The sequence below is a fragment of the Caretta caretta genome, chromosome 3, assembly GCF_965140235.1.
Source record: "Caretta caretta isolate rCarCar2 chromosome 3, rCarCar1.hap1, whole genome shotgun sequence".
In the NCBI taxonomy this organism is placed as follows: domain Eukaryota; kingdom Metazoa; phylum Chordata; order Testudines; family Cheloniidae; genus Caretta; species Caretta caretta.
This window is the reverse complement of record NC_134208.1, coordinates 14,346,552-14,369,648: the sequence shown is the minus strand read 5'-3', so window position 1 is coordinate 14,369,648 and position 23,097 is coordinate 14,346,552. Positions and strand designations below refer to the sequence as shown.

The 23,097-nt window shown below is 44.8% G+C and overlaps 1 protein-coding gene across 4 annotated transcripts in view; it reads right to left on the bottom strand.

Annotated features, from left to right (window-relative positions):
• LOC125634671 (cytochrome P450 2K4) overlaps positions 1-23,097 on the bottom strand; it is a 39,920-nt gene that overhangs the window by 1,597 nt on the left and 15,226 nt on the right. For 2 of the 4 annotated variants that reach the window (XM_048845734.2, XM_048845735.2), the window contains exons 5-9: positions 22,178-22,351; positions 18,424-18,565; positions 14,673-14,857; positions 14,110-14,251; positions 10,397-10,560 (exon numbers count right to left, since the gene is read on the bottom strand). In XM_048845734.2, the coding sequence (XP_048701691.1) occupies positions 10,397-10,560; positions 14,110-14,251; positions 14,673-14,857; positions 18,424-18,565; positions 22,178-22,351 (807 nt within the window). Of the gene's footprint in view, positions 1-36; positions 993-5,457; positions 8,896-10,396; positions 10,561-14,109; positions 14,252-14,672; positions 14,858-18,423; positions 18,566-22,177; positions 22,352-23,097 lie in introns of those variants that run through there. The other 2 variants (XM_048845733.2, XM_048845732.2) reach the window with 2 other exon arrangements.

The following is a 23,097-nucleotide window of genomic DNA, read 5'->3' as shown; positions in this document are numbered from 1 at the left end:
TCAGCCATTGTAAAATATTTCACCACAGTCCCAAGTGTAACTGGGTGGCTTGCCCATAGGCTGGAGTGCCTGGGCCCAAGACAATCCTGATTACGAGATGAGCCCCACCAAAGAGGAATTAGGTGATTCTAATATAAAGGCCACAAGAAGCTGTAGTGGGGCCTGTCCTACTTTTTGTTTGGAAGCCAGCTGGGGCTGGTGGAAGGAGCTGCTCTGAGGAGCAAGTTGGACTTCTGCAGAGCCCTAGCCAGATAGAGCCTGTGACTGGCTTTTAAAGAAGGAAAGATGAGCTGAAAAACTGTATTTGTCTGGATGTTTGAGTTGTGTTTTTTTGGCAGACTGAGGAGAACTAGTGAAGAGTCAATTAAAGGCTTGAGTTTAGAGGGTCCCTGGGGACTGTGTGGGGTTTTTAAAGGGGCCAGGATGAAGGGGAAATAGAGACAGGGTAGCCACATAGGCAATCCTAGCCATGAGGGGGCACTTAGGATGCAGTGAACAGCCACGTACTACAGCAAGATCTAATAATCATGTATTACATTTATAGAGTAGTTTTCATCTATTGTATCAATTTAGAGGGAGCATATGGGCCCAAAGAGTCACAGATGTTAACTTGCTCCTATCCCTGGCCAATATTATACGGTGTTGTATAACGTTTGGCATTTGTTATACAGAGGCCTCAGCCTGTTTAGTACCATGGCAAACACACTCTTTTAAACCTTTTATTAAAGGTAAGGAAACACCATGAATACATTACAATTCAAATGCTTTGAGTAAGGTTTATTTTAACAATATCCTTTGATCTTGTTCCTTTAGCTGTAGGGAGTATTTAAGAAGAACTCCCCTCCTGCACACGCACACACACATACCCCTCTTCTCTGATAGTCTCTTAAATAATATTGCAGATGGCAATAACTACTTTTGGGGGGGAAGAGTAGAAATCAGTTGAGATGGGCTGGAGCTGTTGTTGCTGTTATTAAAGTCCAACTCCATTTCTGAGAAGACAAACAAGACATACACATGAAAAGGGGGAAGAAAAGAACAGCAAGGAGAGAAAATGCAGCTTCTGTCTCTGGTGTTGACTCTCACTTGCAACCTCGCTGCTGGAGAAACACAAACTCAGCAAATGGTCTTATAAGCCAGGGACATACCCGGCAAACCTGTATCAGTATTGGGCTGTTTAGGGCATTGCTTTTAGCTGTCTCCTTCTGGTCATAGGCTTACATCAGTGTTGTAAAATATACAGTCTTGGCTGACTAAAACAGATGGTTATTAGACAGAAGGAAAAGGGGGTGGGGGAGAGGAAAAAAATAAAATAGGGAAAGCGTAGGATACAGTAACCCCAGGGAAACAAAGTCTCATATCTCAGGTGACATTTGGAATTTAGCCAGAGGTATCATATGGATCCTTCTTTCTGGCTTGGTCTGGTCAGGACATCTCTCCAGATTAGGATGAAGAAGGCACAAGGGTGTCAGGCTAGATGCTGGAGTCCCAGGAGAGGGTTGGGGTGGCAACTATGATAGTGAAGCTCATGCCTTCTCTTTCTCTTGTCTTTCAGTCAAGCAGCGTACTCCTCTGTCTGTATTTTTCCCCCACTGTCTTTACTATTTTAAAGAACACCAAAAGGGAGTGGTGTGTGAGATAGCCCATCCCCTCATTATTTTGTCCACCAATTAGGCCTAATTGCCAACACATCACTTTTGGTTCATTGATTTCTGGTCCCATGCTTGTTTATCAGGCATGATCTTAACACCGTCCTTGAGTTATATCACTAGGCCTGTTCATTTGGACTAATTCGGTCTTTCTGTCTCCCTATTGCACCTTTTCCCATCAACATTTATTGTTGTGATGGGTGTTCACCCTACACTTTTCCTGAAGGGGTTAATGCAGGCTAAGAAGAGGGCCAATTAACCAAACAAGCCATCCCCTGACTGAATGAGGGAGCCTAACTGAGGTGGTGGTACCCACTTTATAACTTTTAGCCCAGTAATTAGAGAACTCACCTGGGATGTGGGACACCCAGTTTCAGTTCCCCCCCCCCCGAGATTTGAACTGGGGTCTGCTGAAGAGAGTGCGCTCATCATCCAGCTATGGGATAGTCTCCTTCAACCTCTCCTGTTGAAGCTGTTCCACTTTGAATAAATAATTAGTCACTGTAGCAGGGGGAGCAGCTCCTGGATCTCCCAGGTGAGTGGTCTGACCAACAGGATAAGAGATTTTCATTCTCTCCTCTGTGGCACAAAGATTCTTCTCCAAAGTGGAACAGCTTCAGCAGGAGAGACTGAGAGAGCCCTACTTCAGAATATCCCATCGCTCAGTGGGTCTCGCACTCGCCTGAGAGGTGGGAGATGCCTTCCCAGTCTTTTGTTCCCCCTCTGCCTGAGGGGGGAGTTGAACCTGTGTCTCCAACATCCAGGTGAGTGTTCTAACCACTGGGCTAAAAGTTATAAGGGGGCAATGGCATGAGCACCTCCTCCTCCTACTGTTTTGCATGGAGTGAGGCAGGCACCTAACAATGAGTTAAGCACCTAAGCTCCCTGACTCCAGGAGAGGGGTTTCTGCTTGTGTATTGCTAGCAGAGCTAGGTGCCTCCCTGCAGCCCATACTTAGGGACCTATCTACCATTGGCTAATTTAGGCAGCTCCCTGCCTAGCATGCTGGCTTTTGTGAATCGATTGCAAGGTGCCAAGCTCCCCCCATTCATTGTATAGGGAACCTGTGTGCCTAACTCAGACTCTGTGGATCGCAGTGCTGTTCCTGTGATTTTCTAAGTGACTAAAAGTTAGGCGTTACTGCATTCTGCTTTGCAACACCTAAGATGGTGGCAAGCGAGGATGGCAGCCTCAAGCAGGTCGTTTCTTGAGCCAGATTGGAAGAAGCTGGGAGTGAGGAGGGTACTCAGCCAGCAAGGAAGATATTGGGTGAAGCTTAGCGGTGGTGTGATCAGTGCAGGGTTATCAGGGAAGCCTGTAGCAGGGAGTGGCCTGCTAAGAAGAGTAAGCAGGGTCTGCACAGCCGGGGCCGGAGGCTGCAGCCAGAGCTCGGGATCGGTGCCCTGGGCCAGCATCTGCCTGAGCCCAGGGTCAGCGTCTGGTGCTGCACAGCCAGGGGCCACTGCTGCATGGCCGAGGCTGGGGATTGGCACCTGGGGTCAGCGGCCAGGGCGTTGGAGTGCGTGTCCAGCTACCAGTATCTGGGCCAGGGGCTGCTGCCAGGTTTGGCGGTTAGAGCTTGGGGCCGGCGTTATGCTGCCAGAGCCAGGGATTGGAGCCTGAACTGAAGCCGGGGCCACATGGCCAGGGTTGGGGGTCAGTGCCTGACAGGGTCAGGAGCTGCATGGCCAGGGTTGCGGGTCAGTGCCTGACAGGGTCAGGAGCTGCATGGCCAGAGCTGGGGTCCGTGCCAGTGGCCAGAGCCGAGAGCTGGGGGCAGGAGCCCGGTGTTGGCACCTGAAGCCCCATGGCTGGAGCCCTGGTCTGCACAGCCAGGCTCCCTAAATCCTGAAGCCCACCTCCCAAGCACCCCAGGGCTGAAGCCAATGCTTCTTTGTCTCTCCCCCTCTCGCCCCATCACTGCCCAGGAGGCTGTTGTGGCTGCAGGAAAACCCCCTCATGGCCGCATGAGAGACCCTGCATTAGTCTTTCCCCCTAGGGCATGGAGCTGCTCTTCAGAAACCACTTCAGCTCAGGGGCTGAAAGTGCCCACATGGCCATAGGGCACTTACACAGCACCTCTGTGTGAGGCAGGATGCCAGAGGGGCTTATCCCCAGCCATGCCCACCTGCTCCTGCTGCAGGCAGGGGGCTTACAGGGGGCAGGGCTCCATGGCAGGCAGGATAAGTGCATATGTCGTAGGTCACCTCACTTCCTGCTGGCTGCCACTTGACCATCAATCATAGCCACAGTAATTGCCCACACATCACCCTTGATGAAAGATAGTGTCTATAGGGACTGGCGAGATATGTGGGATGACGTTGTGACCATACTCTCAGTTTGGATGAGAAATGATCCTTGCTCGAGAGTTGCCACCAACTAAGGAAAAGAGTTAAGGAACTTGTGCCCCATTTATGTTTTAAGCAAATTGGCTAATTTGCATATTGGAAAAGAATTTGCATACAGTCAAACTTCAGCTTTAAAAACATGTGGTTTCGGATTTAATATTGGTGGAGGCATCAGCCAGTTTCATCCTTGTGGGGGTGAATGGCGCTCTTCCCCCTGCCCCCCCGCCCACAGTCTGCCCCTTCCTCTTCATCCTGTCCACCCTTTTGTGCATCCCTGCCCTGCAAGGTGGCTGGAGAAATCCCACAGTCACTGAGCTAGTAGGCTGGGAGCAGCAGGGAAAAGAGAACAGAATGTTTTTAAAAGGATGTTGCAAAATTGGAGAGGGTGCAGAAGGGAGCCACAAAAATTAGTCAAGGGCTGGAGAAATGTTAATCTACCCAAGAAAGGCATAACAAGTACCCCTGGCTGGAAGCCAGATCCAGACAAATTCAAATGAGAACTAGTGGTGGTTCAAATAAACTAGAAGCTAAACCAAACCATGTAACTGTAGCTCTTTGATGAGGATCCTATGCGTCACAAATTGGAAACTAACAGTGATTAAATTGTGAGATCCCTGAATGAGGCTAGTGGGCTTGTTTAGTCGAGAATCTGTGGTCCTGTTTTAACTCAAATGTTTTGATTGCCAATTAACTCAAATTAACCAACTCACTTGTAAATGCTAGTCTAGATACTGCACAGATGTTTATTCCACCATACATGTGTTTAAGATTTGGTCAAAGGCCCCATAAAAAGTGGGAAGCATAGAAAAAGGCAATAAGGTGGGAAGTGGAGAAAGAACCAAATGGGAGGGAGACGCTGGCATTCTTGGCAGATCAGAGACAGGGGATGCAACAACAAACAAGATGCAAACCAGGGTGGAGCCGTGCAAGATACTGATGAATAATATCTGGGGTCAAAACCTCTGTTGGTGTATATGGGCATAGCTCTACTGAAATACATAGTTTGCACCAAAAGTGGATGACCAAAAGAATGTGTGTGCTGGAATAAATCTATGTGGATCTGCTGAACACACAACCTTGTACTGGTTTCACTATAGGTGTGATGTTGCACCGATTTAGCTAAACCAGTGCAACTTTATGAATGGGAATGTTTCATCAACCAGGTTTACAAATAAATAAATAAATACTGATGGAGAGGGAGAATGGGTCAGTGGTTAGGGTGATAACCGGAGACTTTGGAGACCAGGGTTCAGTTTACTGCTCTACAACAAACTTCCTGTGTTACCTTGAGCATGTCATATAGCCTTGCTGTGCTTCAATTCCGCATCTATAATGTGGGGATAACAGCACTGTCCTACCTCACAGAGGGGTTGTGAAGATAAATACACTAAAATGATTGCAAGGTTCTCAGATTCTACAGTAATAGCCACATAAGTACCTAAGACAAAGAGAGCGTGCACTTGTTATATTAGATCAGGCTTTTTAATTTTAGAAGATCATCTATAGAAAACCACATAGCAACCTATAAACACTCTATATTCATGATGATCAGCTCTTTCAGAATACATCACATTATTCATATTGACCCAGACTTTAAGTGCAGACAGAATCTTTATTTATAGGACAAGATACTCTACTTTTGAGATGTTATGTGATCAGAATTGATTATTTAAACAATATACATTTATCGCTATATTTGAGTTGATAGAAGACAATAAAGACATGGAAATGTTAGCTTCATATTGACTATTTTCATAATTAGTACAGGAAACAGAGTTTTAATACATTAAATACTCTGGCATCTTTTTAAAAGCCTTTAGTGTACTGGAATGGTTTAGTTATTGCTTAGTCCCGCTTTAAGTGTACATAGTAATAAATAAACCATTCCTGCCAGGTGTTTGTCTAACCCCTTTGACACCCTGAATGGCTTAGTGTCCATACAGAAAGAAGAATGATGGTTGAGGAGTGGGAATGGTGGAAAATGGAGTGGGGGTGAGGGGTGCACACAGCCCCTGGCATGATGGGGGGAATAGAGAACTCTGGTATAGGGGTATGTCCCCAAAACCCCTCAATGCCAACTGGTAAAGGGGTTATAAACAGGTTTGGGAAAGTTTGAAAAACTCAGCCTTACCCTCTGCCTCAGTTTCTCTCTTTCAGGGCTTGTCTGCAGTAGGAAAAAAAGTGTACTTTTAACATACCAATAAATGTTGCAATCCTAGTGCAGAGATAGCTAAGCGTAGTTATAACACTTGTTAATTGGTCGCGGTACAAACGCGAGTGGGACAGCTACACTTGCCTTTTTCCTGCTTGGCTGAGCTTGTGACGGCAGGGCTGGATTAATGCATAGGCAAGTAGGCACACGTGTAGGGCCCCAATTCATAAGGTGGGGCAATCCTAAACAGTGCGGTGAGCCCATGGGCCAGGTTACGATGCCACTCACTCAAATTTGGCCTTACTGCATCTCCATCACGACAGAAGGGTGGCCAGGTCACACCTGAGTAGTGCTGTGACCCTGTGGTCACGTAGGGCCCAGTGATGGGGTCACCCAGAGCTGTGTGAAGGCCTTACACTCGACTTGACATTTCTCTGTGTCTATCACAATAATCAATTCTAAAATTTCAGGGACTATTCTAGGCATCAATGGTCAGAATCCTATTGGTTCTGGGGGAAAATATAAAACCAAAAGGGGAAAATGTGAGACACATGAAGCCCTGACAGCTCTTTAGTACAGCCACAGTCAAACACCTCTGCAATTATCTAGAGCTCAAACAGCTGGCGGATGGCTGAGTTAATGCTTTCTAGTATAACAATACCCATTTCTCTTAACTCTACCCATCCTCCCCATAGATTTTAACATGGTGGCATCTGGAATGAATAAGCCCCCAGACAGAAAGAAGAAGAATGGTTGGCGTGAAGTGGGAATGGCCGGAAATGGGGGTGTGCTCACAGCCTTTGGCATGAGGGGGAGAATAGAGAACTCTGGTATGGGCGTGTAACCCTAAAACCCCTCAATGCCAACTGGCAACGGGGTTACAAGCAGATCCTGATCCTGGTATGTACACTCTGGTTCACCAAAGAGTGTCATGGAAGATCTTAAATGAAAGCAGGGTCAGGCTGGCTGTTAATATCGCTGTGAAGTGCATGCCCAGAGACTATGTATCTGAAGTCAGATGAAGGATTGTTAGAACTTCAGAAAGGAATGAACAGCTAGAGAAACTCAGCAGAGGACGAGAACCATTGTCCTAAAATACGCTCCCCCTTGCCTTTCTGTGTATTTGGGGAGCAAAGAACACACCTTGGCATCCTGCACCTAGGATGTAAACAGACAGCATGTTTACGTTCTTGAAAACAGGATCACAACCAGCTTGGTTGAAATGCTGCAAAGGACATTTGGGGCAAGATAAACTTACTAAGATTGGAGGTTAGCCTGGCAAGTTGAGTTTAGTCTTTAGAAAGCAGGTTATACTTGCTGGCAGAGGTGATGTTTGTGCAAGGGGCATGTGGTGTCATGCCCTGCCCAGATTGCTCAGTCACATGGTGTGGCCAGGCCCCCTCCCGACACAGCAGCTGAGCCAGGGAGCTGTGCCGTTGAGCAGCTGCTGCTTTCCCATGGGGGAGGACTGCCTTGGGAGGGTGGGGGGGTAGTCTTGACTTGAGCTGTTCCTGAGTTGTGCACCCCCTCCCCCCGCCACTGCCAGCAGGCACAGGTCGTCTATGCTTCCGATGGTATTAAGTGCTGACCATGAGCTGAATCAAACGAGCTGGTGTCATCGCTGGCCCCTTGGGGACAGGAGACCTGGTGTTACTGTGCGTGGTCAGTGGCTAAGGGGCTGGGCACCACAGGGGAACACGGCAAAGGACTGGGGTGCACCTACTGGTAACCTGCAAGGCAAAGTGGGGGCTGCATAGCCCAGCGGAGAGTGCTTGGGTAGCTAAGAGAAAGCAGAGGTCAGGGAGCTGGCAAGTCTCTCTCTCACTGGAGGTGGGAGGGGGAGGGTAATAAGGTGACTCACATTGCTAGGAACCCCACAAATCATCACGGGGGCATGGGGTGAATGGGGAACACAGAACCCCTGGCGGGAGGCAGATTAGAAAACTCTGGTATGGAGGGAGGGGGAATGGGGAATATGGGTGGGAAAGGGGGGAATCAGGGCACACACAGAGCCCTTGCCATGGGGGTGGAGAATGGGGGACCCTGGAATTGGGGAAGGGGGGCACACAAAGCCCCTGGCATGAGGGGAAGGTGGGGATGGGGGGGTTTGGGAATGGGGCACACAGTATCCATGGTATAGAGAAGAATGGGGGACATAGAGGAGAGTGGGGGTGCACACAGAACTTTTGCCATGGGGAAAGAATGGAGGACCCTGGGGAGCACACAGCCTCTAATGAGGAGAGATTGGGGGAAGCTGGTATGGGTGAAGGGGCCACACAGAGCCCTGGCCATGGAGGAGAATGAGGTGAATTAGGACATGGGGTGCACGCAGAGCCACTGTGGCAGGAGGAGAAAATAGGGGCCCCTGGTATAAGAGGAGCGGGAACTGAGATTCACAGAACCTCTAACATGGGGGAGGTTGTGGGGGTTGCAGGGCATCCCTGACAAAGAACGGGATGGGAGGCTGAACAGAAGGAGCTTTTGTGGGGAATGGAGAGATGCCAGGAGCAGCTAGTGTGTGCAATGAGCTTCTCCTACACAAGGTACAACATGTGTGATCCCCTAGCGTAGACATAGTCTCAGAGGTCGGGGCAGTCCTGGGAGTGCAGAGGTTCCTTCTTTGTTACTGAATGTCACCACCACACCTCCCTCCGGAACAGACTCCTCACTTCTCCCATGTCCCTCCCACCGAGTTGGAAATCACCAACGTAGGGAGTAATAACAACTGAAGATGCAGAGTCAGCATCTGTGGAGATAGCAACATCCAGGGGATTTCAGTGCAGACGACATTTGACCTTGTGTTTTGCATCAGTCTATGCTGTTTCAGCTCCCTCTCTGGTGGATGTTAGAATCATAGAATATCAGGGTTGGAAGGGACCCCTGAAGGTCATCTAGTCCAACCCCCTGCTCGAAGCAGGACCAATTCCCAGTTAAATCATCCCAGCCAGGGCTTTGTCAAGTCTGACCTTAAAAACCTCTAAGGAAGGAGATTCTACCACCTCCCTAGGTAACGCATTCCAGTGTTTCACCACCCTCCTAGTGAAAAAGTTTTTCCGAATATCCAATCTAAACCTCCCCCACTGCAACTTGAGACCATTACTCCTCGTTCTGTCATCTGCTACCATTGAGAACAGTCTAGAGCCATCCTCTTTGGAACCCCCTTTCAGGTAGTTGAAAGCAGCTATCAAATCCCCCCTCATTCTTCTCTTCTGCAGGCTAAACAATCCCAGCTCCCTCAGCCTCTCCTCATAAGTCATGTGTTCTAGACCCCTAATCATTTTTGTTGCCCTTCGCTGGACTCTCTCCAATTTATCCACATCCTTCTTGAAGTGTGGGGCCCAAAACTGGACACAGTACTCCAGATGAGGCCTCACCAATGTCGAATAGATGGGCACGATCACATCCCTCGATCTGCTCGCTATGCCCCTACTTATACATCCCAAAATGCCATTGGCCTTCTTGGCAACAAGGGCACACTGCTGACTCATATCCAGCTTCTCGTCCACTGTCACCCCTAGGTCCTTTTCCGCAGAACTGCTGCCTAGCCATTCGGTCCCTAGTCTGTAGCGGTGCATTGGGTTCTTCCGTCCTAAGTGCAGGACCCTGCACTTATCCTTATTGAACCTCATCAGATTGCCTCTTGGTTGCACAGCAGTGTTGATATTGCAAATGGCCAAGTTCTAGGCTAGGCATGGAGGCTCCTCTGAGATTGTACAATGTAACAGACAATACAAGACTCTAGTCCCAGTTACACCTGTGCAACCTTGCTAATGTCATTGGAGTCAATGGGGTTGCCCATTGGTATAACTGAGGCTAGGATGTGGTCCTAACAAATCATGGGCCAAACCACAACCAAAGGCCAGTGCACGGCCGTGTACCAGGCAGAGTCTGCAGAGGGAGGGCTGAAGATACACATGAGTAAGGGTTAGTCTACACCACAACAGCTTTTCTGATATAGCTACACTAGTGTAACTATACCAGCAAAACCCTGTAGTGGAGACACAGCATGTGCTGGCCAAATGAGTTATTGTGCCAGGACACTTAAACCACCTCCCTGAACAACATCAAGTAGATCATCAAAAGGACTCTTCTCTTGATATAAGCTGCATCTACATGGGTGGGGAAGCTATTGCTGGCTTAGCTATGTCAGGCATGTGATTTTCTGACCATCATACTTATATCTGCCAAACTTTGTAGTTAGACCTGGCCTAAGGGAAGGAGCTCTAAGAACGTGGCTCAGCACAGACCTTATGGGGCATTGGGGGCGTGGTAAACCCAACCGCTGGGGTGAGGTCCAGGTCTGAGCTGGTAACTCCAGGAGGAGGATGGAAAGTGAACCTCTGCAGGAGGCTTGTAAAGAAGAGGAAGAGCTCCATCTTGGCAAGAGTCTCGCCTGCACAGATCCTCCGACCTGTAATGAAATTCACAACAAAAAACAGGTGCTTGTTTAACTCTGAGAAGGAATAAAAACCACAGCACAACTTCTTAGTAAACTTCTTAGTTCAGAGTAGAACTATGGATTTACTTCAAGAATAAACAAGTGTGACTTAAAACAGGACTTCTTCCTATAAATACACCAACTAGTAAACAAAATGGAAAGTGATTATAGTCTAAACCTTTCGAGAGGAACAAATTTGCTCTTTTAAAAAATACTATATTAGTGGCTGCACCAGTCATATTTTTGAAAATAATTCTCCTGGCAGCTATTCCAGGAGAAATTAAAAACCTCAACCAAGCAAACAAAGACCCCCAACCTCCCATTTTTTTAAAAAAAATGTTCAGGGTTTTCTTTTGCTTTTGTTTTTCATTTACCATTTTCAAGGTTTTTTTTTTTTTCCTCCTTCACTTTCAGTCTTGAGTTTGGATTATTTTTTGTTCGCCATTGCCATTTTTTTAGAATTGAATTTTTTAAATCAAATAATTTTGACTTTGTGAAAAATTTCATTTAAGAAAACTCCAACTTTTGAAAATAAAAAAGAATCAGGGCCAAATGTTGTGAAAAACAGTCTGCTTCAAGACCCCAAAACATTTAGTTACTTTCAAAATTTTTGTGACTATTTGTGTAGCCCATAGGGCCAGTCTGCTCGCTTACCTATATATCTTTTCTTATTTTCTTAGGGTTTTGATTGTTTTATTATAATAGGTTTATAGGTTTATGTTAAAGTAGTTTGGCTGTAAAGCAAGGGACCTACCTACAGGCCACATCCCGTATGTTGAACTAAGATGCATCCAATGAAGTGAGCTGTATCTCACGAAAGCTTATGCTCAAATAAATTTGTTAGTCTCTAAGGTGCCACAAGTCCTCCTTTTCTTTTTGCAAATACAGACTAACACGGTTGCTACTCTGAAACCATACATATGTCTGGGACTTTCACCTAGATCAGGAGTTCCCAAACTTGGTTTGTAGCTTGTTCAGGGTAATCCCCTGGTGGGCCACGAGATGCTTTGTTTACCTGAGGGTCCACAGGTACGGCCGCTCCCAGCTCCCAGTGGCCACGGTTCACCGTTCCCGGCCAATGGGAGCTGCGGGAAGAGGTAAACAAAGCGTCTCACTGTGGCTTGTTACCCTGAACAAGCCACAAACCAAGTTTGGGAACCCCTGACCTAGATAGATAGTGATGAGTTAAGGTACAATGTCCATATATGGCTGTGGCCTTTAACGTAGCTAAATAAAGGATGCTTGAAGCAGGTTGGCACAAGGGGCTTTCCTAGTTCATACTCTCTGTAAACTTTACAAGTACACCACAAGGAAAGAACTGAAATAATCGAGAGGACAAAAATAATAAATATGAGAATGAGCTAATGTTATTAATATGTATGTATATGTCATCAATACATACAACATACCAGCCCATGCAGTAAGTGCACTTTTTTCAGCTTCTGAGTTGATTTATGGTGTAACCTCAAAGGGGTATGTCTACGCTGCAATTAGACACCCAAGGCTGGCCCAACCAGTTAACTCAGGCTCGCAGGGCTTGGGCTAAAGAGCAGTTTAATTGCAGTGTAGACTTTTAGCCTCAGGCTCCAGCCCAAGCTGTGGGACCCTCCCACCTTGCAGGTTCTAGAGCTGGGGTCCAGCCCAATCTAAATGTCTACACCACAATTAAACAGCACATTAGCCAAAGCCCAAGTTAGCTGGCACAGGCCACCCACGGGTTTTTAATTGCAGTGTAGACATACCTAGATAAGCACTGTCCTTAACTGAAGCCTAACTTTAAGCAAGTGCTTAAGTCCCATTGAAGTCAACTGAAGATCACCTTAATCGGAGCCATAGAATGTATTGGAGTAGCCTAATAGTGAAGTGACAAAGGCATGGATGATTGTAGCAAAATCCTCATTAGAAAGGAATGATCGCAACCTCCCAGCCAGATATAGGCGGATAATAACCCATCTGGGTCACAGCTGCTATGCAGAATTACAGAAATGTAGGGCTCGAGATGTCATTGTGAAACTCTATACTTCAAAGCACCACCCTGGAACCCCCATATTCACCACTGTCTTATAATTAGGATATATTTTGTACACAGTATGCCTTGTGAGGTATAATTTTAAAAGTCTTGAGCTGTTGAACATTAATATCCTGTTGGACTGTATGTGCTGTCACTGTATGTGAAGTTATGAAGTTTTGCTATGTGTGTGTCACTGAAATATGTTGTGAGGTTGGGAACACTCACAACCAGCTTTTCAGGTACAACAATGGAGTAGCCAGACAGCAGTGAATGTCAACCCCCACCAAGGAAAGAATCCACTATCCCATGTATACAGTGGAGACTTCTGAGAGAGCACATATGCAATGGAGACTGTTGACCAATGGGGGCTGACTGACCTCCCAAGTCACAGCATAGATCTTTCCAGCAAGCTGGAAGAAACTATAAAAGAGGGGAAGTGACATCATCACTTGGCTGCACTCCCCCCACAATGCAACACCTGGAAACACGTCTGGAGGACAAAGACCGAACTGCGGGAGGGTGATCTCAGGCTGGAAGGCAGTTCCAGCCTGTATACTGAGGATCTGTGCCCTGCTTGTACCATCTGTCAGGGTGAGACACTGCTTGATTCAAATCCTGTTTAGTTTGTAGAACTCAGACAACAAATTTATTTTTGTTTCTTGTAACCAACTTTGATTTCTATGCCTGCTACTTATAATCACTTAAAATTTATCTTTCTGTACTTAATAAATCTGTTTTACATTTTATCTAAAGTTTTGGTTGAAGTGCTTGAGAAATCTCAGCTCAGTTTACAAAGGCTAGTGTGTGTCCTCTCCACATCAAGGGAGGGACAGACTGAATAATTAACATACAGGGGTCAGGCTTCTGACCAGGGCAAGATGGCACAGTTCTGGGGAGCAAGACTGGGGAGAATTGGCTGGAGCCTCCCTATTATTGGTTCATGAGAGGCTGGGAGAAGCATTCATTTAACTCAGTTGGGTGTGTCCCTGCCTGTGGATGTCTGTGTAGTGCTGTGCCTGCCAGAGATTTGAGGCTTGACAATAGCATCACAAAGTGAGAGGGATACCCCAGGTTGGTGGGACAGAGGGCTCAGTGGTTCAAGAGTCCAGGTGGCACCCAGGGACCCCATCACAGTAATCTAGTCTATCCCCTCCACACTCAGGCAGGACCAAGACAAACCATCCCTGACAGGTGTTTGTCTGGCCTGTTCTTAAAAACCTCTACTGATGGGGATTCCACAACTTTATTAGGTAACATCTGAAGACAGTTATTGGGTTCCCCTTGATATATGATCATTTAAAAGCAGCCGGGACTCTAACAGCACCCTCAAGTTGCAAATTAGAGTACCCAACCGTGCACATGTGCTTTCAGCAGTAGTACAGTCTAAAATGAGAGATTATCCCACGTAAGGGGCAAATAGAGGATGAGATTTAAAGATTCACAAATGTATCTTATAGTCTGTTGAATCTTGGATATCTATCCCCACAGCAGTAAATGAAAATAGAAAGTACCTGCTGAAAAAGGCATGAAAGCCTCTTTCTTTACAAACTTTCCTTGGGAGTCAAGAAAATGCTCAGGATTGAATTTATCTGGTTTCTTCCACTGAGATTCATCCTGCAGTACAGAGGCCAGTAAGGGGATGATGTAAGTTCCCTGTAAATCAAGTCAATGGAGTTATTCTATAGGTCAATATGGTCTCTTGACTAAAGCTTGGTATAAGCATTTCATAGAATATCAGGGTTGGAAGGGACCTCAGGAGATCATCTAGTCCAACCCCCTGCTCAAAGCAGGACCAATCCCCAATTTTTGCCCCAGATCCCTAAATGGCCCCCTCAAGGACTGAGCTCACAACCTTGGGTTTAGCAGGCCAATGCTCAAACCACTGAGCTATCCCTCCCCCCCTCTTACTGTTTAAGCTATAGTAAGTGAATGATGCTATTGCAAATACTGCCATGGGACTTCCAATGAGATTCAACATTAAACAAAGAACCAGGACTTAAAAGGGTCAATCATTTGAACCAGGACTTTAACGATGTCGCAGATCACAAGAAAAGCAATACCACAAACTGTTCACCTTTGGAATAAAGTAGCCTTTAAGAGTAACATCCTCAGTAGTTTCATGAGGCAAGTCCATGGGCAGGATATTAGCGAACCTCTGAATTTCATGGACAACTGCATCCGTATACGGCATTTTAGTTCGATGTTCAATTCGTGGCTGGGCTGATCCTATAACTCTTGCAATCTCTTCTTGGACTTTGCCTGAGAAAATACAATAGAGATCAGAATTCATTTATTATAATAAATGCTGTGCATTGTGGCTTTGAGAGGTGCACAAGCTCATGTTAAAGTGATATTGTAAGCTCTCCAAAATCTGTGTCTCTTTCCAGAAATAATGGGGTGCTGACAATATTAGAGCTTATAAACATTTGCTCGTCAATATAAAAACTAAATAGAGAACTTCCAAAAACACACAGGTAACCTATCCTATTACTTGGCCTGCCAAATAATAATATACAGTCATTTCAACTACAGCTGGTCGTAGAAACTTTGATGGAACATATTTGCTTGAACATGCCCTTCTGTTAAAACTGAAATGCTTCATGAAATCGTGTCAAGTCTGCTGAAATTTTGTTCTGGAGGAAAACTGGGGAAAAGTAAGTTCTGGCAATGTCAAAAATGTCCCATTTTAAACATTTTTGCAATGAAATATTTTGATTCTTTCTCTCTGAAACAACTTTTTGTCTAGACATTTTAATTTTTATTGTATTACATTACGTATTTTATTTGATAATATAATACAAAATTAAAATGTCAACTTTTGACATGAAACATTTTGATTTTGTTGAAAAAAAATATTTCAATTGCCCCCAAACTTTTTTTTTTTTTTTTTTTTTGGAATTTTCCCCTGTGGGGAAATCTCAAAAGCCTTCATGAAATGGAACTTCCATCTTTGCACAGTTCTATTTTTAACCATCAGAGCACTTACAAACATTAACTAGTTAACTTCCCAACAATCCCGAGATGCATGAGTACTATTATCCTCATTTTTACAGAGACTGGCAAGGCCACAATCAGTTCAGCATTCAGGAGTTCCTGGCACCCAGGCTTGCATCAGACCACTAGATCATGCTCTTCTGTACTTAATCAAATAGGCTGTGGGCCACTGTGACCAGTGATTAATACAGGATTTTATTTCAAACAGTTTTCAATGTCTTTGCAACTGAGGCTTCCCTGTTGACTCTGTCAATTTCATGCACAAAGGATTTTTCCTGTGGTGCCCTGAAGCAGCCTTCAGGCAAGAAGCCACCAAATAGAAATGAGTTAGGGGAAGCAACTGCAAAAGCATAAAAGTAAAACCAGCAACAACAAAAAACCTTGCTTTATTATAGAACCAGACTCTGGGTCCTTCAGTACATAGGTGGCCAGAGTTTGACCTCACCTCATTGTAATCAGGAATAACTCCACTGAGACCAGTTGAGCTGTAGTGATGTAAATGAGAGCTGGTGGTGTGTGGTCTATATATGCAAGGCATGCCCGACTTACTGTGTGCTGCCCAGCTGGCAGGATGAATCTGGCTTGTGGGACAATTCTGTCCAGCCTGCATGGAGGATTCTACTTTGTAGAACAAACCTCTGCACAGTGTGACCTCACGTGTGCCTTGTATCAGGTAACGCTGCATGGAGTACACCATTTTGACCAGAAAAGAGGCCTGTGGAAGCTCAAAAGCTTGTCACTCTCATCTACAGAAGTTGGTTCAATGAAAGATATTACCTCACCCACCTTGTCTCTCGAAGGCATACAAGCAAGCTGTTGCATGGCTTACTAAAACTAGCTCAACACATGACAGGTGAGATCAGTTCCTTTGTATCTTGTATTATTTTGTCTGTCTATTGAGACTGGAAGTTCCTTGGGGGCATGGACTCTGTCTTCTGTTTTGTACAGTGATGAACATACCGCTGGGATTTAACAAGTAATTAGAGCTGGATGGAATATGGGGAACCACCAAAGATATGTTCAAAAAAGCTGTGTCTATTTTTTGTGGGGGCAGAGAAGGCAAAATTTTATATTCCTTAAAATTTTCTCACCATCCCTAATTATAATAATTATCTGTGGAAAGATCTTGGAGGGTCTTCAAGTTTGGAGGAAGACAGAAACTTAGGGTCATATTCTGCTGTTGTATTAAGTTAGATGGAATATGTGAGCCCAAAGAGCTAAGGATGTTAAGGTGACCCTGTCACGGTCCAATATTAAAGAGTGTTAAGCAAGGTTTGGAGTTTGGAATATAGAGACCTTGGCCTGCCTAGTACCATGGCAAGCACATTAGGAAATTCATGTCAATGATTAAAAGTGTATTGATGGAAATGTACAAAAGGGAAAGAATCAAAACAAGGCAAAAACCACTGCAACTGAAATGGAGTGATTATGCAAAACAAACAATGAAAATCTGTCAACGTCTTTTTTTTTTTTTTTAAATTTTTGAGAGGGTGAATACTGGTTAAAATTTCTTATTCTATCAAACAGTCCTTCTTGGTGGGGACAAATGGATTATTTCTGTTTAATTTTAAGTCAGGAATACATTCGCTTTCCTGCTTTTGACAAAACACATAGAAACAGAAGGGAGAGAAGAGATAAGATAGGTCAGATCGGGGAAATACAGCTTTTGTTGATGTTTTCAGAATACAGGGCAGCGGGTCAGTCACAGACAGATTGGGCCATGAAAGTTGCTGCTCTGGACCCCAGCTTTCTTCCCTGGCCAAGGATATCATCCGGTTGGTCGGCTCAGGTCCCTCTGCTTCACTGGTCCTTAGGCCAACCAGAGCTGGATGGGTTGTCTCACCAGGTCATGTTGGTGCAGTACAATGCAATTGATTTCAGGATCAGGTGGAAAGCTGAGACACACACACACACACATACACACATGACAGGAGGAAGATTGTGAGGGATGGAAAGAGACACACGAGGGAAGGGAAGATCGAACAAGATCTCACATGTATCAGGTTGGGTCCTTACTGGGGCAGTGATGATGGCCAAGCATCCCTACTGGAGAAATAAAGTCTGAGTGTTATGGTAAAAATCCTTCTGCTGCAACCGCGGTGGTTGTAGAAGTTCCTTGTTTAATTTCCCAAGCATCTTTTTAAGGTCCACCCCAAAAGAGTGGTGGGTAGAACGGTCCATCCTCTCATTATTTTGTGCACCAGTTAGGCCTAATTTCCAAAGTAACAATTTTGATCCATTGATTTCTGGTTCCCTTTTCCTCTTGTTTACTAGTCATGCTCATAACAATATCCACTAGAGACCTCCTCCCCCTCCTCCTGTTTAAATTAATTCCATTTGTCTCCTTCTTAAATCTTTTCTTAAAAAATTTCATATAACTTGTCATTGTGACAATTCATGGCCCTTCACCCACTTTCCATGGGTTAGGCTCACAATTCAAGTAGGTCTGCATGGTCTCAATTATTACAACTGTGTTCACAGTTATGACCATTTAAATTCTGCTCTGAATTGTTCTGCTTATCAAGAGCAAAATTCTAGTGTAAGTCTGGAGCAATTCTAATGAGTAGAATGGAATTGCTCCAGGTTTACATAGGTGTAACTGAGATCAGAATCTGGCTCTAAGGAAATAAAAGCATAACCCACTGGTAAGTGGGTGTTCCATGTTCCACTCTGTGCCTGATCTACTGAGGATATGAGTCTGTTACAGCTCTCTGCTGTCAAGCAAGACTCTTTCACTCAAAAGCTGTAGCCATTTATGCTGTTAGCTCCCCAGGTTTCCTGTTCAACCCTCCCGTGCCAGCCAAGCTAGCAGCTGTCACAAAATCACTTACTCTGAATTTGGGGGTATTTCATCATTAGCAGAAGTCCCCAGCGCAGCGTGGTGGAAGTGGTCTCTATGCCAGCAGCAAACAAGTTGTTCACAAGGCTTATTAAGTTGTCATTATGGAAATATCCATTGGTATTACTTTTCTCCTGAAAAACCCCCCAAAAGATTAACACACAAAGAACTCCAGTGGGCAGTTATAACATGGAGAGCTAAAACATATTTTTTGAATAATAAAGTATATAGTAAAAAATAAATGTAAAAAAACCAAGAGGGCTTTGATCAGATGCCCTCAGAAACATATAGGTATCTTCTCTACTAAGGATCAGTCCTGAAAAGTGCTGAGCACTCTGGATCCAATTCACCACAGCACCTAAGCATGTGCTTAACTTTAAGCACAAGGGTACAGCCACTGATGCCAGGAATCAGGAATATGCTTAAAGTTAAGCATGTTTTAAGTGTTTCACTGGATCGCAGTTAGAGTGCTCAGCACCTTCCACAATCAAGCTCATAGAGAAGTGTATTTTTCCTATGCAGCCACAACCAGCCTGAGTGTCACAGGCTTAGGAAGCTAACATGCTGAATACAGTTCAATCCATGGTCTTCCAGACCTAACTGAGTCAGCTCAGGACAATTACTCCATATGTGATTGAGTCCAAACTCAGAGACACACATGTGCAGCTTGCCATCTTGCACAATCAACCATCTGTACTCATGCATCTAAACAAACAATGGAGATCAGGACAGGTGATTATTGTAACACTATGATGGTGAAATATTCTGCACTGAATTAGTCCTGGCCAGTAAAGGTTACATATGCAAAGCCTACTGGGCACTGATTCTGCTCTTCTTGATGTCAGTTGTATCTGTTCTAGAGGCTTCAGTGGCAATGCGAATGGACTCTTAATAACATTAATACCTATTTCATAAACAATCATTAGTAGATCTCAAAGTGCTTATAATGGAGGCAAATGTCATTATGCCCATTTTATAGATAGGGAGATGGAGGCACAGAGAAGCTAAATGACTTATCCAAGGTCACCCAGGAGATGAGCGGCAAAGCCAGCAATCATCCAAGTCCCACTCCATTGCTTGACCCATTAAGCCATAATCACGCCCTATTCTTTTTGCTCTTTTTATACTTGATCATTATTTGTAGTTCATTCTCTCATTCTTTTGTGATGCACGTGAATTGTATACACGTCTGGGCAGCTGGGAAATAATAAAAAAAAATCCACAGGAAATTCGGTTCCTTTTGATCAAGCATACCAACCTTTCTGCAAATATTTGAGATACTGACATTTCCTGGCAAGACTATTCATAGAAAATGCATTTCAATGTGGCCTGCTTGCCCCTCTACCCAAGGAAACACCCCTCTCTGCATCCCTCCACTGGCTTCCCCTTCTGATTGCTTCCAATAGACAATCATAGAAATGTAGAGTCAGAAGGGACCTCAAGAGTCATCTAGTGCATTGCCTCATGGTGAGGCAAGATTAAGTATACCTAGACCATCCATGACAGATGTTTGTCTAACTGTGTTCTTAAAAACCACCAATGACAGGGATTCCATACATAGGCGCCAACTCTGTGGGTGCTCCGGGGCTGGAGCACCCATGCGGAAAAGAAGGTGGATGCTGAGCAGCTCTCCCCCGGGCCAGCGGGCCCTGCTGATCAGTGCCTCCCCATCCTCTTGCTCTCCTCTAGACTGTCTCCATTCTGTTCACATCTGGTGCCCAAAACTGGACACAGTGCTCCTACTGATGCCTCACCAGTGCTGAGCAGAGCTGGACAATTATCACTTGCTTCTTACATTAACTCCTGTTAATACATCCCAGAATGACATCTGCCTTTTTTTCAGCTGCATCACAGTGTTGACTTACAGTCAATGTGTGATCCACTATAACCCCCAAATCCTTTTCTGCACAACTGTTGCCTACTCAGTGATTCTTCATTTTGTGTTTTTGCTTTTGATTTTTTCTTCCTAAATGCAGATTTTGTCCTTATTGAATTTCATCTTATTGATTTTGGACCAGTTTTCAAATTTATCAGGTCTTCACTTTCAAAGCTCTTCACCACCATTTCCCACCCTGCCTATCATCTCTCATTCACTATTAAGATGTCGAGTCCTGGCTTCAACTGACTAATGACACCAGCCTCCATTGCCCAGGTGTTATAGTTTCAAACACACGCTCTAGTGTTTTCATAGAATCATAGGACTGGAAGGGACCTCGAGAGGTCATCTAGTCCAGTCCCCTGCACTCAAGGCAGGACTAAGTATTATTTTGACTATCCCTGACAGGTGTTTGTCTAACTGGCTCTTAAAAATCTCCAATGATGGAGATTCCACAACTTCCCTAGGCAATTTATTCCAGTGCTTAACCACCCTGACAGTTAGGAAATTTTTCCTAATGTTCAACCTGTAGCAGAGTGATGACTCACCGGCGTGGCGTCTCCTGCTGGTCGTCTTGGGAATTAGCTCAATGCCAGCTCTGGAGCGGCCTCTGCTGGCCGGTATCTCACCTGCTTGAGGCCCCATGTCCCTCCCGGACCCCAGTGCCCCTTTACCTGGGGGTTCTACCCCAGCAGTACCCCCACTCTGGGTCTCTCAGAAACCCCCAACCCTCTAAACCCACCTTGCCTCAGTGGCTACTGCCAGTCATCATCTAACCCCTACACTCTCTGCAGTGTAATGGCCACTCATCATTGGCAAGGGGTTAGGACCAGCTGCCTCTGCCTATCCCCTGGCTACACCTCTGCAGCCCCAGTACCTCTGTAGGTCTTCACCAAGGCCTCAGTCTGGGGTTTACCAGGCTAGATTGGCACTATATCTGCCCTTTTCCAGTCTTCTGGGATCTCTCCCGTCTTCCATGACTTTTCAAAGATAATCACTAATGGCTCAGATATCCCCTCAGTCAGCTCTTTTTTCCAATGCTGCCCCAAACAATTGGAAGGAGCTCCCCACAAGCATCTCTGAAACTAACACATTGTCCTTCTTTAAATCCCTCCTTAAAACTCTCTTTTGCTGTGATGCCTACAGAAAGCTTGACAGCAGTTAGGCCACTGATCTACTGAGACCATGGCCTATCATGCTGACCAATATTGTCTCACTGTTTCCCTGTGCTTCCCCATGTCCACATTGCCTCACATTTCCATATCCATCTGTTATCTCTTGTCTTATTCTTAGACTGTAAATTCTCTGGTACAGGGACTGTCTATTTACTCTGTCTTTTGTACTCTGCCTAGCGCAATGGAGTCCTGGCCCATAACTAGGGCTCCTAAGTGCTATTGTAATAATAAAATAGTAATAGAAGAAATACTATGTGACTAATCTGGCCAATCACAAGTAACCAAAACAATTAGAAGTTTGAATCTTTCTGGATTCTCCAAGTAAACATTTGGAAAGACATTTGTAAAGCAAATTCAAACAATGAATACATTTGAGGAAATTGCAATTAACTGAGGGATATTCAACTAGCAATGAAAGAGATTTTGATCCCTGGTTGCTGCAAGAATTGCATAGGTAGACTTCCTGAACTACTGAAACCAGTGGGACTCCATGCTGGCCAAGTGTTCCACTCATGCAATTCTTATTGCAAAGTTGGGGCCAAAATTTGTTGTATACATTAGTCATAGCAATCTCTTTGCTCAACTCTGCTAGTTTGTTAGGTGCATACTTTACCAATGCTAAATTTCCATGCAAATTTGTTTTTAAATATAAAATATGACAAGGAAATATACAAGTCTGCAGCAATCATAATTACCTCTTGCTGTCTTACAAGGAATGCATCAATAAAACTTCTCTGATCATTTTTGTCCAGTTCTTTGAGGCGTTCTATGAAAGTAAGCCGTATAAAAGAATGCAATTCACTTGTGTTGTGCAAAAGAATCTTGTAATTCCTGAGTAGAAATCCAAGGGCTGGGCACATGTTATATAGCTGAAAGAATTTAAGACGGCAGAGTGAGCAAAAATAAGTAATGAGAATACTTAACACTTACTATAGCACTTATCTGCCAAAGATCTAAAAGCAATTCATAAAAGCAAGTGACTGTCGTTATGCCCATTTTGCAGATAAGTAAATTGAGGCACAGGAAGATTATATGCTGTGGTTGGGGGTACAAGCAGCTAACAAGCCCCATATCCTCAGGGGCCCCGCCTGTCTTGAGGCACAGGATGGGGCAAGAATTCCGAGGCTGCTGTATATCCTGGGTCTTTCACCTTTGGCATTGTGCCACCCAGCAATCATGAATTTTCTATCACTTGAACATGTATCCCAGAAGGTAGATTAAGTAGTGGCATTTTGTATATATTGTAACAATCTGGACAGTGTGTATGTGTAACTACTGCCCTCCACTGGATGGAATCAGAACTGCTCAACTGTATCTCAGAGGCTCTATATTGCTAACCAGAGCTTGTCAAAAAAAACCTTGAAATGTCAAATTTGTACAGAAAAAAACACAAGTAAATGATTTTTTTTCAAAAGTCTCATTTCATTTTTCAACCAGCTCTACTGCTAATACAGATTCTCTTTTAAATTCAGTAGTGACAGAAGGGAGAGCTGAAACGGAATAAATGTTATGAATCCTGTAGGAGAATCCATGAATACTGACTTGTATCCTAGTTATTTAGATGGACTGTATAACACACATTAGTGTAGGGGAATGTTTGTTATAAACTATAATG